This window comes from Hermetia illucens, chromosome 3, assembly GCF_905115235.1.
Source record: "Hermetia illucens chromosome 3, iHerIll2.2.curated.20191125, whole genome shotgun sequence".
Lineage (NCBI taxonomy): Eukaryota > Metazoa > Arthropoda > Insecta > Diptera > Stratiomyidae > Hermetia > Hermetia illucens.
In genome coordinates, this window is record NC_051851.1 from 138,789,922 (window position 1) to 138,807,423 (window position 17,502).

A 17,502-nucleotide genomic window follows, 5' to 3' on the forward strand; every position below is an offset into this window, starting at 1 on the left:
GTGAATACACGATTCACCGAACGATTGTATCATCTTCCTACATTTTATAGTGGGAATAGCGAAACTATACTACGACTATATTTTCATAAGTTGATCCTTATGAGACCATAGCCCGCCACAAGTTTGTCGACAATAAAACACTGGCCAAATGGCAAATTTATAAGAATGCCAGCGGGGAAGCCAAGAGAGCGATCGTTATCACCCGAGTGGTCCATACAAAGATTTTTGCGATAAACTGGACAATCGGGATTGTGAGAGAGATCTGTATCGATTTGTTATTCTGGAAGATAGAAAACCCACCTGATTGGTAAGAAAGCACGACCGTTCCAATGTCCAAAGTATCGTCTGATGCGGTTGCTGTCCCATATCTTAAGGATTTTTGAACGCATTCTTGACAATTGTATTCGCGAAATCGTTCAAATAACCGTGAATCAAGTCGGATTTGTCAAGAACTGCGGAACTCCGAGATTGAATTTGAATAAAACAGAATTTTTGAGGACCGATCCCCATGAAACAGGTTGTCACTGTTAGTGGCAGTGATCTGCGCGGAACTGGGCGATTTAAATAGCTCGGATCAATGCATGCGCAATGGAAAATTGCGTTATAAATTTTGCTTGACGCATTGGTGCAAAGTGGATGTGTAGCGATCCACAATTGGTGTTCTCAAGTCTAAAATATACTCAATATCGTCCGCCTTGTCCACCTTAAAAGACAACGAACGGCGTTTTGCAATAATAGAGACGAAGATGTTGCGTTGGACTAGTGGCGTAATACGTCTTGATCATATCCGAAGTGAGGATGTCCACGATCGATAGGAAGGTGTACCGACTGTGGAAAAATTGCAAAAGAGGCGTCTTCGATCGTACAGTTATATAATTCGCACTAACTCGGATTGACTCGCCAAGATTGGTCTAACATCGAAGTCGGACTAATAGTTCGGCCGGGTATTTGATAGAATATGGCGCAACCGATTAGGACGAACCGACCCCGCCTGTAAACGAAACGAAGGCTAAAGAAAATACCGGGGCACTAATTGGAAGTTTTATTCGCAGTTTACAAAAGAAGCACTCATCAAGTCGAATTTGTGTTGTCACACTTGAAGACCTGGGCTTCCAACCGTTCCTCAAAAAAGAACCAAAGGAAAGGTGTTATATCCGGAAACAAAAAAAAAACGGATAAATAATTCTACTGAATAAAAAATAAGACAAATTCTACGTAAAATTCTTATTTTCGAACATAGACTGCAGACAATCACAACTAAAGAAGTATGGAACGAGGTTGAGAACTCACCAGTGGGTCACCTATCGTCAATTTTCTTCTTAATAATTTCTTGATTGATGTATTCCAATTTTCTTGACACAAAGCGGTTGATAACTCGATAGTTTTCAACTATCAAGCTGTTAACTCACTTTTGGAAACTCCAACACTCCAAAAACAACACATAATTTTTAGATTAATAGTTAAGATTCACAAAAACACATGATTTGGGACAATCTATACATAAATGGCACACATCCAGAAATTTAGGTGAGATATGTTCACTGGTTTCCGAGCGTAAAGGAACAATAAATAAACCGAAAAAATTAATTCTACTTTCAAAATTAAAAGGAAGCATTGTATACTAACTACATGTGAGTTGAGTATATTTGGGGATCTCTGTAAAGACTTTATGGAAAGAGATGCGAACACATTGATAGCATAATGAATAACACCAACTAATTAGGAGATAAAATCTATTTACACGAGTACAGTGTCAATTTTCCTACATGCACCTCATACAACACCGTCAGAGTATTCAGTGCTAAAGAGTTTACAAATCAGCAAACACACTTCATTCTATATAAAGAAGGAATTTATTATAAATTAAATTTCATAAATTGTATCCTAGAGCCCATTGTATATTTTATTTACTGACGATTGATCCAATATTTTTCGGATTTCTGCAAAAAAAGAACATTAATTATGCGTGTTTAAAAAAGGCTTTGAAAATATAGTTTTACCTTCTTTCTCCTCCTCTGACAATTCTTTCTTTGGAAATTCTACATCGAAGGTGATGTACAAAGTACCGTGAAGGTTATTATTTTCATAGTTGGGCATTCCCTCGCCCTTCTTACGAATACGCGCACCGGGCCATGTAATTTTGTCGCGTACAACATCGACTTTATGGCCGTCAAGATGTTCAATTTTCATGGAGAATCCCACGAGAGCGTCCTGTGAAAAAAGTGATATTGTTAAGAAATTGTTTAAAAGTTATAAAAAGTAAAAATGTAAAAGGTGGAAATTTAGAGGAGATTTGTAAAGTTAGGTTGAACAATTTTTCAGAAAAACCTTCACGACTCTCATATTGGCAGGTGTGTTTCCTGATCATTTCTTTGTGAGTATAGACATCCGCAAATTTGTTATTGTTGAATGTGTATGTGAATTGGGGCTTAAGAATACACTTAAAGTCTTCCCTGCTTGTCGTAAGACAAGAGACTTTCTCCAACGGGAATTCCAGCGATATAAGCTGTACATTCTGGACCTAAGCAAAGTAAGATGGTGGAACTCTGGAGAGTACACCTCTCCCTCTTGCGGCAATGTGCTTTTGTGCTCTGGAAAGCCAAGTGGTAGCAAACGTGAATCTGGCGTCGAATTGCTTCTAACTTCTACTGCAAGGTGCGTTCTCTTGACATAGGAGCCGATTTCTGACCAGCTTCAGAACCCCAGTACCGGCATTTTTTGTGGAGTGGCCAAGAGGCTCGCCGTTGACGATATCCCCCGACTGCGGTTAAAATGATTAAAAACTTGCCCAGCGTGACATCTAGTGCTACAAATGTTTTAGGTTTGAATAAGATATTCAAGCGAAATATCACCTTACCGAGAACACCAGTAACAAACCCGAAGGTGAATTGAAAGCAGATGGTTGGACGACAAACATGGAAGAAACATTCACCGCATTTTTTCAGGAGGTTCGACAGCAGGAGGTACTTCAGGACCAAGAGAAAGACCTATTCAGAAGAAGCTCGTGGACTCTGTGATCTTCGCCAATGCCAAAGATAATAAAATATACGGCGGAAGAAAGTTTAGTGAATACCAATGGTAAAGAACTATATAAAAGGAGTAACTCTTTGATCGCTTCCTACAGCGTGGTGCAAAAATAGTTGAGTTGTCCGAATTCATCAACGATAAGCGCAACGTGCACCCATTTATCAAAAAAATGAAGAGAGTCTTTAAGGGCTTTTATAATAAGTCGCAAGAAGAAAAATAGGTCTGTGCTCTACCTGCACCAGACAAGAGATTACGGGAATCAGTAGGCGCCTATTAGGAAAAAAAGTACACTAACAGTTCCGGAAAGCCAGTGCCCCAATTGCGAGCCCGCAAATCCGTTTACATTTCTTTTTTAAAAATATTAAGAAAATCGTTAGGACCACAATCGCCATTAATATCTAAATTGCCGATAAGAAATTCGGTAATGACAAGAAACAGAAGAGGAACGAGAGAGGCATAGCATGAAAGAATATCGAATTTATCGGAAGAAGGGTGAAAAGGTGCGGTAGATGTAGAAACTGGTGAGAAATAAATTCGAAGAAGCTCACATACGGGGGGAGTGAAACACAATCATCGAATTTTATATTGGCTACGGCGGGAGCAGTCGGAGAGCGGGCAATCCTGACATGAGAGCGTTCCTAATTAAGTTCTTTGTGGATGAACGTAGGACTTTAAAGTTGGCAAGATCAACTGCACTGCCTGTGCGAGTCGAAAACCGTGTTTCGCAGATAAGGCATCACGAATTTCTACTGTAAACTAACCTGGGTATTTACGGCACTTATGGCACGAGATGGGAACAAAACATGGAAGCAGTTTTTCCAAGGTATCATAAAATGTTGAGACAACCTGGTTGCATGGCAAATTATGGAGAACTACGGTCCAATCAACTGAGCTAACAAATTTATTATGGCCAGAAAGTCGACTTTGTGGAAGTAGCGTTTTGGAACCTTATGTATCGGTTGTACGATGGTCGATTAGCACAGAAGTCGACTTCAAGAGGGGGATCGTGAACATTAATTTTAAGATAAGCACAATTACCGCGAGATACTAAGAAACGAAAGGGATAAATGTTGGAAAAAACTAGATCGACATCCGCAATTCTAACAGCTTAGCCCTGAAGGCTTTCACATTTTGGTAGGAGATAGTAATATGAACCGAGTTAAGTGCGCCGCTGTGGACGGCGGTCTCTTCGAAAATTTTCGGGACGATTCTGGCGATTGAAATCTCTGATAAAAACGCCTGGCAGCCAGAACCACGACAGATTCAAGCCATCAAGGTTGTGTGGGTAAGTTGTTTTAAACGACGAAATAACACGGACCGGATTGTTGTCCTTAGTTTGGTACATGGTCCCTAAACCTATTAGCCTAGAGACTTTGTGGCGGTTACAAATTTCTGAATGCTCACAAGATTTCGCGCACTCTATAGCGAACTACCGTAGACTTAGTCAAGGCATATCATCAAATCAATGTAGACATCCTTTCAGACTCTTCTTCACTAGGATGACTTTTGGACTGTGCAACGCGGCGCAAACCTTTCAGAGATGCTTCCACTCTGTGCTGCGAAACTTTCACTTTTGTTTCGTTTATTTAGACCATGTTCTGGTCGTGTCGTTCGATGAACATTTAGAGCAATTCCAATGCGTTTTTCAACATCTCCTTGAGACCGATATAGTTCTCAACATTTAGAAATGCAAATTTTAACTCTCGCAGATGGCGAAGGCATCCAATCGGACCCGTACAATGGATTTTGAGCTTCCTGCTCCCGAAAACAGTTTAGGATATGAGAAGGTTCTTAGACATCTTAAACTTTTACCATCGTTTTTTGGGCCAAGTTCGCCCATCTTGAATCGATTCTTAACGCTTATTTGTCTGGGCCGAAGACCAAAGGTTCCTGCCTGATTACGTGGTCCCCAGAGGCTGTCCAGGACTTTGAAACCATCGAGCAAGAGCTGATGGAAGTTACACTTCTGATATTCCCTCAGCAATAACAAGACTACAAAACATGTGAGGAAAGAGGTAGGCGTAAAACCCACATCGATTTAATTGGCCATTTGCGAGACTCGTACTTGGTTTCAGATATTGCCGCACAATCATCGATACGCCCACGCGGTGGTTTGAGACAATATCTTTGAAAGACATTTCTCCACAATCTTGTGCCGAGGCCCTCTGTCGAGATTGGATTTCACCCTTTAGTGTTTTAGTTTGAGTCCTTCCTTTTCTCGGAGCTGGATAAACTTCTCGGCTTTAAACGTCACCGGGCATCCGCGCGTCACCGTCATCCTAATGGAATGCTTGAAAGATGTTACAGGACGATGGTTAGATGTTGGCCCCGTGACAGCCAATTACGAAGAATGTGCTTCAAATCTCGCAGAGCTGTTATACGGGGGGAACCTCCGACCTCCCAGTGATTCTGTACTAAACGTTAGACCGGGTCTTAACACCACCGGATTGTTGCATCTGCTCCGGGACGCATTGCGGAAGATGAAGCTACCAGCACCCGCCAACCACACAAAAAACCTGGCCGATCTCGACTCCTGCGTGCCTGTCCTAATTAGAACGGATGCATCTGTAGTCACCTCACGAAAATCCCTTCGAAGTCCACTATTTAAGCCCCGACGTCGGAAGTATCCTCAAGAGAGTCTCCCTGGCTTCGCTAAAGGAAGCGCAACTAAAAAGGGGGCGTATAAAGTGTCCACTCTGAATTGTAGTAACTCAGCTGAGAAGCCTAACCATCTACGATCCTTTGGCGTATCATCAAATCCCTGTTGCTCCCGAAGACTTACGGAAAACGGATATCTGGACACCTTTCGGGCTCTTTGAATTCGCCCGGATGACATTCGGCTTGTGTAACGCTGCGAACATTTCAGAGATTCATACACTCTGTCCTACGTGACTTAAGCTTCTGTTTCGTTTGCATGGATGATGTTTTGGTCGACTCTTCTTCCGAATCTGAGCATTTGGACTACATTGAGTGCATTTTTCAACGTCTTCTTGAGGCCAGGCTCGTTCTAAATGTTGCAAAATGGAAATTTCTACAAACGCGCTTGAAATTTCTCGGCCAGATGATTACCCTTGACGGAATTCAACCAGACCCAGACAAGGTTGAAGGCCAACCACGGCGAAGGATCTGCGAAGGTTCTTGGGCATGTTAAACTTCTATCGTTGTTTCTTGCCCAAGGCCTCTCATCACTAAGCTATTCTCAACGTTTATTTGTTTGGATCCAAAACCAAAGAATCCCGCGAGGTTGCGTGGTCTATTGAGGCCGTATAGGTATTTGAAACGGTCAAACAACAGCTTGTTGATGCTACACTACCGGCATTTTCTCGGCCAGATGCAACTGTGTTCGTCGATGACTCAGACACAGCGGTAGGCGTCGCTCTTCACCAAGGGATGAATCAAACCTGGCAACCGTTGAGTTTCTTTGCAAAACAACTCAACTCAGCTCAGCGTAGTTACAGCGCCGGCGATCGTGAGCTACTCGCCGCGTACCTCTCCATTAAATACTTTCGTTTCTCCCTTGAGGGCAGGCCGTTCATCGTGTTCACGGACCACAGCCCCTTATTTTCGCGCTTAAACAGAAGGCTGACAAAGCGTCTCTTCGCTAACTTCCGTAATTGAACTTCATCAGCCAGTTTACTCCCAACATCCAACACATGTCTGGAAAAGACAACCTCGTTGCTGACGCTTTGTCACGAATGTCGGAGGTCACAATCGGCGCCGCGGTCGATTAAACGGCAATCGCCGAGGCGCAGAACTTCAGAGCCTGAGGGCAAACTCCACATACAAGTTCAAGGAGTTTCCTATCTTCGGCTTGCTCTGCGAAACTTCAGACAAATGACTTAGGCTATTTATTCCGGTTAATTTTCGCAAGGAAGTATTTCACGCAGTACACGATTTGGCGCGCCCAAGTATCAGGACGACAAACCGGTTAGTAACTGATAAATATTTCTGGCTGCCCATGAACAAGGACATAAACTCTTGGGCCAGACAGTGCATCGCGGGCCAGAATGTAAAATCAATAAGCAGTTAAACAAGTCGGGAAACCGGAATCTGGACATTTCAGGTATGAAAGGTTTTGTGTATTTCTTTTATAAAGACATTTGGGTGTGCATTTGTCCCATTAGTACGTAGCACGTGATATATGCATATATTATGTGAGAATATCCACTTTCGGGTGATGTTGACATTCAAAGTCTTGAATTTGCAAAGAAGCGACAACTTTGATCCATGATAACTTTGTTACTAATGGTGCGATTTCCGCCAAACTTAGTAGGACCATGCTCTATATTATAGCCTACATCGTTGCAAAATCTCGTGCTAAGATGAACTAAACGGGGTTTTGCAGCAAATTACTAAAAATTATAGTAATATACTATTAAGGTTTTGTTTTACACAAAACTTTAAAAAAGAAGTAGGCGTATTTCCTCGGTCGACCAAGCGCTTCCACATCATCCACCTCGACATCACTGACCCTTTGCGAGACTCGCACGAATGCAAGTATTGCCTCACAATCATCGACAGGGTTGCACGGCGGCCTGAAGCAATACCTCCGACTGACATTACGGCACAATCATGTGTCGAAGCCCTCTGTCGAGAATGGATCCCGCGCTTTGATGTGCCAGCCGTAATCATCAGGGACCAGAGAATGTACTTTGAGTCCACTCTTTTCTCGGAGTTAGACAAGCTGTTTGGTTTCAAACGTCATAGGCCCACTGCATACCATTCGTAGTTCAATGTGTTGCTGGAACGTTGGCATCGGACACTAAAAGCCGCCTTGATGACTCGCGGCATTCCGTCGTGGTCGCAGTCCTTGCCTTTCGTCTGCTGACCTTGTGCTCAATATCAGAGCAAGGTTAAGCGATTCTAGCATACTGCGCCACAGGGACACGCCTGCGAAACTGCGGCCGGACTCCACCTTTCCGACAAACGACGCCGGAGGTCGAGACTCCCAGGGACCTCGAGACATGCTCACAGATCCTCATTCGGGTGGACGCTCCTCCGAGGCCACTGTACTCACTATACGAGGACCCGTTTAAAGTCCTGGTGCGACGGGAGCACTCTTTAAAGCTCGACGTTCGGGCGGGCTCAAATGGGTCTCCTTGTCGGGACTGAAGATCTTCACGCGAACCGGTAGACGCTCCAAAAAAGCGCCGGCGAAGCGTCAAGTTCGGCCAGTAGCCCCATTGGCGGTATCACGGCCCGGGCTCCTCCGTTGAACCCGTGCGAAGTGATGTGGCAGCACATCGGAGGTATGAACCACGACTGCATTGCCGTGGTGAATTCGCCTCTGCCGACGCATTGTATTGCCGCCGCCACGGCTGGCGCGTGAACTTCCTCTTTTCTCGATTGAACCGTCGGGGTAAGAAGACGCAGCCATCAGAAAATAATATAACGCGATAGGAAACGTGAATAGTGGTTTCCAAAAAGGTACATAGGCGTGGTAAACGCGCTATACCCCACCAAGGCGTAAATGACAACCATAATACTGCTGGGTATGAACTAGTCGACGAGGTTGATGAAAAACCGTGAGGATGAGGAGTTTAAACCGGGTCACTCGAAGGATCCAACTTTTGCCGAAACACTTTTAACTTAATGGCGATCAGCGCGTGGATAATGCCGAGGATTGCACACTTTTCAACATGAACGATCTGGAAGAGGCAATCCTTCCTTTCAAGGGTGGAGTTGCGCTGCACAACTCGTACCTTTTAGTTGCGGTAGAGGTGTTAGGTAGGCCTTGCATCCATTGGTATGAATGCTGAGCCTGTAGTAAGTATAAGGAAGAGGACCATGGGATTATGCCTACACGACAGGTACTCACGTTAAACCCCCAGGATCTTCATGTCGGTGGGAAGTATCAAGGCTGACTGATGCAGATCAACTAAGGCAAAGGAGACTCTTAGTTGCCGTTTGCCGTCTACACACTGATCATGAAGAGTAGATTCGCGCAAGTGATATGTGCTGCCAGGGACTTATCCCTAGCAGAAAGATCCACAGTGAATGTTGTCATGGAGATCGTGGATGCTATCCATCGAGCTGAGCCGCAGAGCTGTTGATGACGGCTTCTCATAACATTTGAACGTTAACATTTACACATATTAAGAAATTATCTGAGGGAGCGCTCCTGCTCTTTGAGACGCTGGAGGGCCAGAGGGGGTAAAAATCATACCGGAGGTAACACATCTAACTTAGGCTCATGATTTCAGCCTTGCGCTGGGAGAAACCGAAGAAGTCATTTTGACTACAAAGGAAATCCCGTCCCATGTCGTTAAATTACCTTTGTTTGACCCATGACTTGGAAGTGTATCATAAGCGTCTTGTGCAAATATAAAGACACGAGGTCTTGGGGGTGTGTCTGTCTACCGTGCTGTCTCAGAACCGGTAGTGATAGTGGTCGTGTCAGTGTTTCCCGTTACCCTCGTTGCCAGGAAAGTAATACGATTTACAAGTTCAAAGGAAGAGACTCAAGGAAGGTGGCTGCTGGTGCAGGAAGATAACATACACTCAGGAAGCAGGTGTATGTTATCGGTCTTCAGGAGCAACCACCTCTTTCCGCGTCTTATGAGCAACTTAGGTTCGCGGTTGGGAACGTACGATTCGCTGACTTTGAATCTTTTTTCTCGTGGAAGTTGGGATGGGATCCATTGGCACCTTCACGCAGATACAGAGGAGTTTTCTATGGACAGCAAATGTTAGAACAATGCTGCGCTGAGAAATGGACACCAGGCTTACTAAGGTAACGCTAGTTCAAAGCAATTTCCAAGGTTTCTAATTTTCGAGCGGCTACTGTACTTCTACCAAAGCAATCAACGGGGAATACAAAAAATGAGCGCAGGTTGCCGGATTGATAGAGGAAAATTTTGCTACTGACCTGAATGCCTATCGGAAAATGGTCATAAGCGAAATCTACTAAGGGGCGTGACTTTCAATTAAATGGCAGACATCAGATGGCCGAAAAATAGTAAAGAAACCGCGAGATTCTGACGACTGAAAAATAGAGGGTGCAGGAGGAAACTTTTTCGGAGTAATTCACTTACCTGCAGGCTAATCGTTACATTTGTATACAAATCATCGCCTCTGCGCTCGAATCTACTGTGCGGCATGGTCTTCACCACAATCACCAGGTCGCCTGGATCCCCATCGAAGTGAGGTTCTCCTTCCGCTACGAACCTCGTCTCCTGGCCATCCTTCATTCCCGGCTCGATCTCTACCTCCAGCGTCCGTTCCTCGTTGACTAGCTTCATGTTGGGGCACTCATCGCAGACAGTCTGTTGAATCATCTGGAATCGGCCCGGACCCAAGTTACGCGTCACCATTTCTTGTCGACAATTGCATTTCCGCGTGCCCGGCGCTGGCTTCAGCACTGGCTTGTTCCGCGTGATTTCCACAAAGTTCCCTGTGTACAACTCCTCCAGGGTTACGTGCAAGTTCATTACGATATTTCCGCCGCGCGGTGTGTCATGGTGGCCGCCGTCATTGCCACCGAAATGGAAACCAAAGTCCCCGAAAAAGCTGGAAAACGGGTCACTGTTGTCCATCATGCCGTCACGCTTCAAGCACTCCTCGCCGCATCTGTCGTACATTTTCCGCTTGTCCGTATCCGACAGCACCTCGTACGCTGCGCCCAGATCTTGGAATTTCTGCGATGCGTCCGGATCATCCTTGTTTTTGTCGGGATGGAGTTCCTTCGCCAGTTTCCGATATGCTTTCTTGATGTCGTTCACCGATGCCGACTTTTTTACGTTCAGAATTGAATAAAAGTCACGTCCAGCGTGACATAAACTTAACAAAAATATGTTTAGGAGGCTAATCAAAAGCAGACTTCTCATTTTGAAAGTCTTCTTCAAATACATTTAATTATTATCCACAAGAAAGATCTATATTTTCGGGAACTTGCGTGCTGAATGCCAATTGGCTGGAGGATTTTGACAGCTTTACTGCGTGCTTCTTCTTGTTATGGGTAAAAGAAAGAGCATGATTGTGCATTGATTGGAATACTTGGGAATCTATACATCAGCGTCTGATTCAGAATGGTACCAAAACGATTGTGCACAATACCAACGGTTGCTCCATAAAGGAAACGGAAACCTTAAAATGAAACTTAAAATTAACTAAAATATGTTTTTCAGGCACTTGGCCCAGGATTTATATAGGAAGCCCGTTCCGTTTTCATTAAATCTAATTTGATTTCTTTTTTTTTTTAAGGATTTTTGCACAATTTCCTTTCAAACATAATTTCCAAATTGGAAAACTAAATATTTGTTTTCACACTAAAAAAAGGATTAGAATGAATTGCAAGAGGGGGTTTCGCTTCAAGTGGGACCGTATTGAAGATCTATAAAATTATATTTAAATAAATAATTAAAAAAATGTTCAAATTCTGCAAATCAAATCAATTCAAGATTACGGCGGTCTGCACGGGGCCTCTAGGCTCGGCATATCCTACAGAAGGAAGGGAAACTGCGATTGTTCAGCTTTGACTAGAGTCAGGCTGCGGATACTGGGTAAACCATTCTTTGGGGACCTCGGAGAGATCTTTAGCTGCAGGGTGGGAGAGCTGCTTTCCTTCGTGAATGCTACGGGCTGGCTCTAAAGATCCAAGCTGGCTGGACTCTGCTTCGCTGCTCCCATAATAACAGTCACGGTCTTAGGAGTTTGTGGCATCAAAACGGCGCACCAAAGCGCTAATTGGGCTCCTCGGAACGGCCACGATACCTACCTACCTACCTACCCCTGCAAATCAAAAAACATTTCTAGGTTTGATTTCAATAGCGACGATATTGTAAATGTCCTGATCCTGGATACCTTTAAATAACATCTCAATTTTCACTCAATTTCCCCAAAAATGATGAAATTCAAACCAAATATAATATAATAATTAAACTTTGACAAGGAAACCATTCAAAACATTCACTCCCCAATGCTTTGAGCTTCTCCGACGAAGCAAATGCTAATTGCAATGATTGAAAATTAAATGATTAAATGATATAAATTCACTTAATTGAAAAAAAAAAAACGTTTAAATCATTCCAATCTGAGAATTTTCAAAAATTTCCCCCATCATACGCCCACCCAACAGCACATTCTCATGCGCAACCCTCAATTCAGCCATTTGACATTCGCGCTGAATGTTATTCCTCCTCGGATCCATCAAGCACCTTTCATTTTTCTGTCGCAATTGTTCAGTCATGCAGTGTCTGCCGTTCGATTAGCGGTTTAAATTCTCAGTAGGAGTATGATTTCGCGGTGTCTCGTGTAAATGACGGATCATTAGTTGTCAAATTAGAGGAGGTAAATGGTAAACAAAAAAAATGTTGTTGTGTCTCGCAGAAAGTTTTGTGCAATAATCAAAGTGTAAACGCGCTGGTGATACGATATCGGATTAAGCGTTGTTTTAATGACGTTATTTGCAACAGTTGTCCTCGGACGTGTAGTGAATTTGTGCAAAGATTTGTGGGAATTAAATGCCAAACGGAGAATTATTGCTTGTCGACAGCAGCAACAACAATGTCTAGGCGGAAGCAGTCGAACCCGAAGCCTCTGCTGAAAAGTATGTTGATTTTTTTGACACTTACAAATGTAAAACATGATTTGCCTGCGAGTTCCTTGCTCCTGGGATTGGCCACTTGCAGTGCGGAGTCGGGCTGGGCTGCAGCCAGGGGGAGCAGCCAGGCCGCGGCTCTGACATCATAACTCACGCTGAAGCGGGCAAGGCGGCTGCGACACTTCCGATAAAGATCAGCGCTTAATATGCTAATTACCAGCGTTTCTGTTTTTGACTTTGTTTGGAATGTGACTAAGCGCTGGTGGCCCTGCTTGCCGTGTCCATGTGTGAAATGTAAGTCATTGTGCTGTGCGAGGCTTGGGCCGGGACGCCAAATTCTGCTGCCAGAGTCTGCAGCTCATCCCCGGCCCAAGCGAGATCCGCTCCCAGTGGCGGCCGATAGCCCTGGCAGGCAGGCAGGCCAGTCCTTGGTGTCGGTGTGTTCGTTATCATATTGATTTTGCGCCTTTACGTGGGGGCTGTCGTCGCTCGCTTGTTGCGGGCCCCGACATACATAAATTCACCTACCAGCATTGTCCGGCATGTAACTAGAAACCACCGTAACTCGCTTCACCTTATCGCTTGCCATTTCCTGGATTCGGACGATAAACGACTGGTTTCTGTCTTATTGCCGTGCCTGCCTGCTTGCGACCGCGACGCTCGTGCACACCGTGGAGATATTTCACTTTGTTTTCGAAACAATTCAATGTACAATTGTAGCAGCGCGTTCACGCCATTTGGGACGGCCGAGCATATATGAGCGCTTGGTTCCATATGTGTGTGCTCCGCTGATAATATCTGAGCCGCGCTACGAGCGTTATTATTATGCCGGCACTCACGACCATTGTTTTGAATGCTGATGGAGCGCTTGATCCAATCGTGTCGCCTTGTCGCCGTTCACGCATAGATAAGGCGAAATTTTATTATTGAAAGGCTAAGGCAGTATCTACATCGGAGATTAATTTCCATGATTCTTATCTGGTTATGCTTTTAACGACGAAGCGCTCCATAAAACTTGGACTGCGAGTGCTGCCATTAAATGGAATTGGTTGGCCTTTTGTTGGCAGCTCAGGGCACGCCGTGTACGCCCGTTCTACTGCTGCCTAGCTGGAAACACCCAGTCTTAATCCCTGATCGAAGGCGAGATCTACTCCTTCCCAAAGAACGTTACGTTTAAGAGGTTGAATTCCGCTAAATCTTTTGCTTCTCTCTTGTGTTGCCTCAGCGAATATCTGCTTAACTGCTAGCTCCCAACCAAATCAAATCCTATAATCTGCTTTGAATACAATTTTTCGAGGTTTCTAACTTTAAAAAACGCACTTTGTGCCTGTCAGAGAGCTTATACTTTTGGTAGATTGGCTTGTCTCCGAGCTAGAAGCATCTAAATTCACTTCACTCGCGATGCAATCTTGTCCCATTCTTCATGTTGCTGAAGCCCTTCCCAAATCTGCTTGATACCTCTCCAATTCTTCAGATTCAATAAGCCCTTCCTCATTCTTTCCAACATGAAAGTGCCGCTCTTGCGGCTGGATTTAGCCTTGCGTTTTTCTGTCAGTTTGCTTCATCAGATTATGAGGCAAATAGTCTCCCGCCATTTTCACGGGATCCAGTTGTTATCTAACCGTAGGATCCGAAGTAATTCTCTGGAATTAGGATTTTTCTCGGCTAATTATTGCCGTCTTTTTTGGGGGCTTTGTGCTAGCTATATCCTAAATTGCAGTTGAGGAATCTCTGAACTCGTCGTGAATTGGGTTTTCTTCTTCATCATCATAAACCGCTATCCGGTCTAGAACTGCCTTAATAAGGAACTCCAGACATCCCGGTTTTGAGCCGAGGGCTACCAATTAGATATCCCTAAAAGCTGTCTCATGCCCGGGTCTACCCCACCGTTCCATTTCAGGCATGGTCTGCCTCGTTTTTTTTCTACCATAGATATATAGCTTTTACATACTTTCCGGGCTGGATCATCGTGATCCGCAACGCCCATCGCAACCTATTGAGCCGGATTTTATCCACAACCTGACGGTCATGGTATCGCTCATCGATTTCGTCGTTATGTAGGCAACGGAATCGTCCATTCTCATGTAGGGGGCCAAACATTTTTCGGAGGATTCTTCTCTCGAACGCGGCCAAAAGTTCGCAATTCTTCTTGCTAAGAACCCAAGTCTCCGAGGAATATATGAGGACTGGGAAGATCATTGTATTGTACAGTAAGGGCTTCGACCCTATGGTGAGACGTTTGGAGCGGAACAGTTTTTGTAAGCTGAAATAGGCTCTGTTGGCTGCCAACAACCGTGCGCGGATTTCATCATCGTAGCTGTTATCGGTTGTGATTTTCGACCCCAGATAGGAGAAATTTTCAACGGTCTCAAAGTTGTAGCCTCCTATCTTCATTCTTCCCGTTTAATCAGTGCGGTTTGATGTTGTTGGTTGGTTGGTTTTTGGCCTTCATTGATCTGCAGTCCAAGATCCCGCCTGCTGGATCTGGATGAAGGCAGTTTGCACGTCTCGGTCGCTCTTCCCATGATGTCGATATTGTCAGCATAGGCCAGTAGTTGAGTGGACTTAAAGAGGATCGTACCTCTTGCATTTACCTCAGCATCATGGATCACTTTCTCGAGGGCCAGGTCAAAGAGGACGCATGATAGGGCATCCCCTTGTCTTACACCGTTGTTGATGTCTTTTTTTTTTTTGCTGCTCTGGTTCGCTATACCAGCTCGTCCATGTCACGTCTCCGTCGCGCCGCCTTCCGAGCTCGATCCAACTCCAGGAGTTTTGTCTGCACCACGGCTACTGCCTCATTTACCGCCATCCAGTTTTCCTCCGACTTCAACATCTCTTCCACCAAGTTGGAGGGCTCGATGTCCGCCCCTAAAATGCTGTTCAACCTCCTTTTCTGCTGCAGAAATCTGGGACAATGGAACATAACGTGCTCCGGGTCCTCGGGTGTAGCACCGCATTCAGGACAGTTGGGAGACTCGTCTAACTCGAAGCGATGCAAGTACTTCCTATAGCCACCGTGTCCCGTAAGGAACTGTGTCAGGTGGTAATTCAATTCTCCGTGCTTTCGGTTGACCCATTTCTCGATACACGGGATCAATGTATGGGTCCACCTGCCCTTGTCGGAGTTATCCCACCGTTGTTGCCACTTGCCACACAACTCTCTCCTAATGGCTTTTCGGAAATCCGCATTCACCTCGGCTGGATTTGTCTTCCGTTTTTCGTAGAGCCAGTGTGCTTCGCTCGCTAGAAGATCTATAGGGATCATTCCTGCGATAACACACACTGCCTCCGTCGACGCCGTCCTAAATGCGCTACACACCCTTAGCGCAATTGGCCGGTATGCCGAACATATCTTCCTCCGGTTGACAGCGTGGTTCAACGCTCCCGCCCAGACAGGGGCCGCGTATAGCAGGATCGACCTCATACATTATGTTCCACAGCAGCGGTCCCAATACAGAACCTTGAGGCACACCTGCTGTCACAATGTACTCCTTCGGCCCGTCGTCCGTCTCGTACCAGAGAAGTCTGTCCGAAAGGTAACTCTCGATGAGCCGAGCCAAGTAGCTAGGAACACCTAGTTTGGCCAAAGCGCCCTTAATCCAGCCCCAGTTGGCTGAGTTAAAAGCATTTTTGACGTCCAGCGTCACCAGAGCACAGCATTTGCCCATGGCCATTGCATTTCGAGCCAATTCCACGACCTTTGCTACTGCATCGACCGTAGAACGGGCTCGCCGAAACCCATATTGCCGCTCTGAAAGACCACCCGCAAGCTCGATGAACGGGAGCAGCCTGTTGTATATCACCCTCTCCAACATCTTCCCCATGGTGTCTAAGAGACAAATAGGGCGATATGAAGAGGGCACGCCGGGTGGTTTTCGAGGCTTGGGTAGCAAGACCAGCTTCTGCCTCTTCCACTGGGCGCCATGCACGATTCGAATGTGCTTGCGAACCACCTTGGCCTGGCCTTGACCGCCACCTTCAGAGCCCTGTTCGGAATTCCGTCCAATCCCGGAGCCTTGCTGTCCCCAATACGTCTGCAGATTTCCCAAAGTTCCTCTTCGGTAACATCAGGGATCGAGAAGACGTCCTGCTGAGCTGCCAGTTGGGGTTCTCTTTCGTCCTGCTCCTGCTGCGGGAAAAGAGTTGTAATTATTTGCAACAAGAGCCGTGGGCATGTCACCTGAGGTGATTTTCGCCCGCGGATCTTCTTCATTACAACTTGGTAGACTGTACCCCACGGATTCGTATTAGCCTCCATGCAGAGCTTCTGGTAGCATTCCCGCTTGCTTCTCCGAATGGCCTTCTTAAGGTTGCTTCGCAGATCCCTGTATTCCTCCTCACGCTCCTGGTGCCCCGGCCTTCCCCTTGTCCTGTGGGAAAGTCTCCTCGCTCGGAGACAAGAGGATCTCAAGGCAGCGATCTCCGTGTTCCACCAGTAGTTTGGCCTCTTGCCGTGGTGCAAACGTCGTCGTGGCATCGTAGCGTCGCATGCTTCGGTTACACGCTGAGACAGCTGTGTGACCCTTTCCACCGTTGTTCCATTTGGATCATGGGCTCCCTCCAATGCGGCCAGGAATGTCTCCTCGTCGAAAGCTCCGATAGACCAGCCAACCGCCTTAGCCTTTCCACCTCCAGAGCGTGGTTGACTGCTTCCCCGGTTCCCAATGCGGAGGAAGATGGCCTGGTGCTCACTGTGGGTGTAGTGCTCACTCACTTGCCAAGCCATCTCCCTCACCAGTGAAGTGCTAACAAATGTCAGGTCAACAATCGAGCCCGACCCTCTTCCTCGAAAGGTGGGCACGCATCCAACGTTGGCCAGCACGATGTCCAGCTCCGCAAATGACTCCAACAGAATTTGACCTCTGGTGTTCGTCGATCGGCTTCCCCACTCCAGGGCCCACGCGTTGAAATCGCCCGCAATGATTTTAGGG

The 17,502-nt window shown here is 45.7% G+C and overlaps 2 protein-coding genes across 4 annotated transcripts in view; one reads left to right on the plus strand and one right to left on the minus strand.

Moving 5' to 3' along the window:
* Positions 1-1,834: 1,834 nt before the first annotated feature.
* LOC119652637 (dnaJ homolog shv) lies at positions 1,835-10,968 on the minus strand. The gene is made up of 3 exons (XM_038056885.1): positions 10,062-10,968; positions 2,001-2,211; positions 1,835-1,940 (listed from the first exon to the last, which is right to left on the minus strand). Exons 1-3 carry the CDS (start codon positions 10,875-10,877, stop codon positions 1,885-1,887), a joined length of 1,083 nt encoding a protein of 360 aa, XP_037912813.1. The 5' UTR covers positions 10,878-10,968; the 3' UTR covers positions 1,835-1,884.
* A 1,241-nt stretch (positions 10,969-12,209) lies between these two features.
* Positions 12,210-17,502, plus strand: part of LOC119651880 (zinc finger protein ush) — a 139,771-nt gene continuing 134,478 nt past the window's right edge. For all 3 annotated transcript variants that reach the window (XM_038055696.1, XM_038055698.1, XM_038055697.1), the window contains exon 1: positions 12,210-12,574. In XM_038055696.1, the coding sequence (XP_037911624.1) occupies positions 12,532-12,574 (43 nt within the window). In that variant the 5' untranslated portion in view covers positions 12,210-12,531. The remainder of the gene's footprint in view (positions 12,575-17,502) is intronic.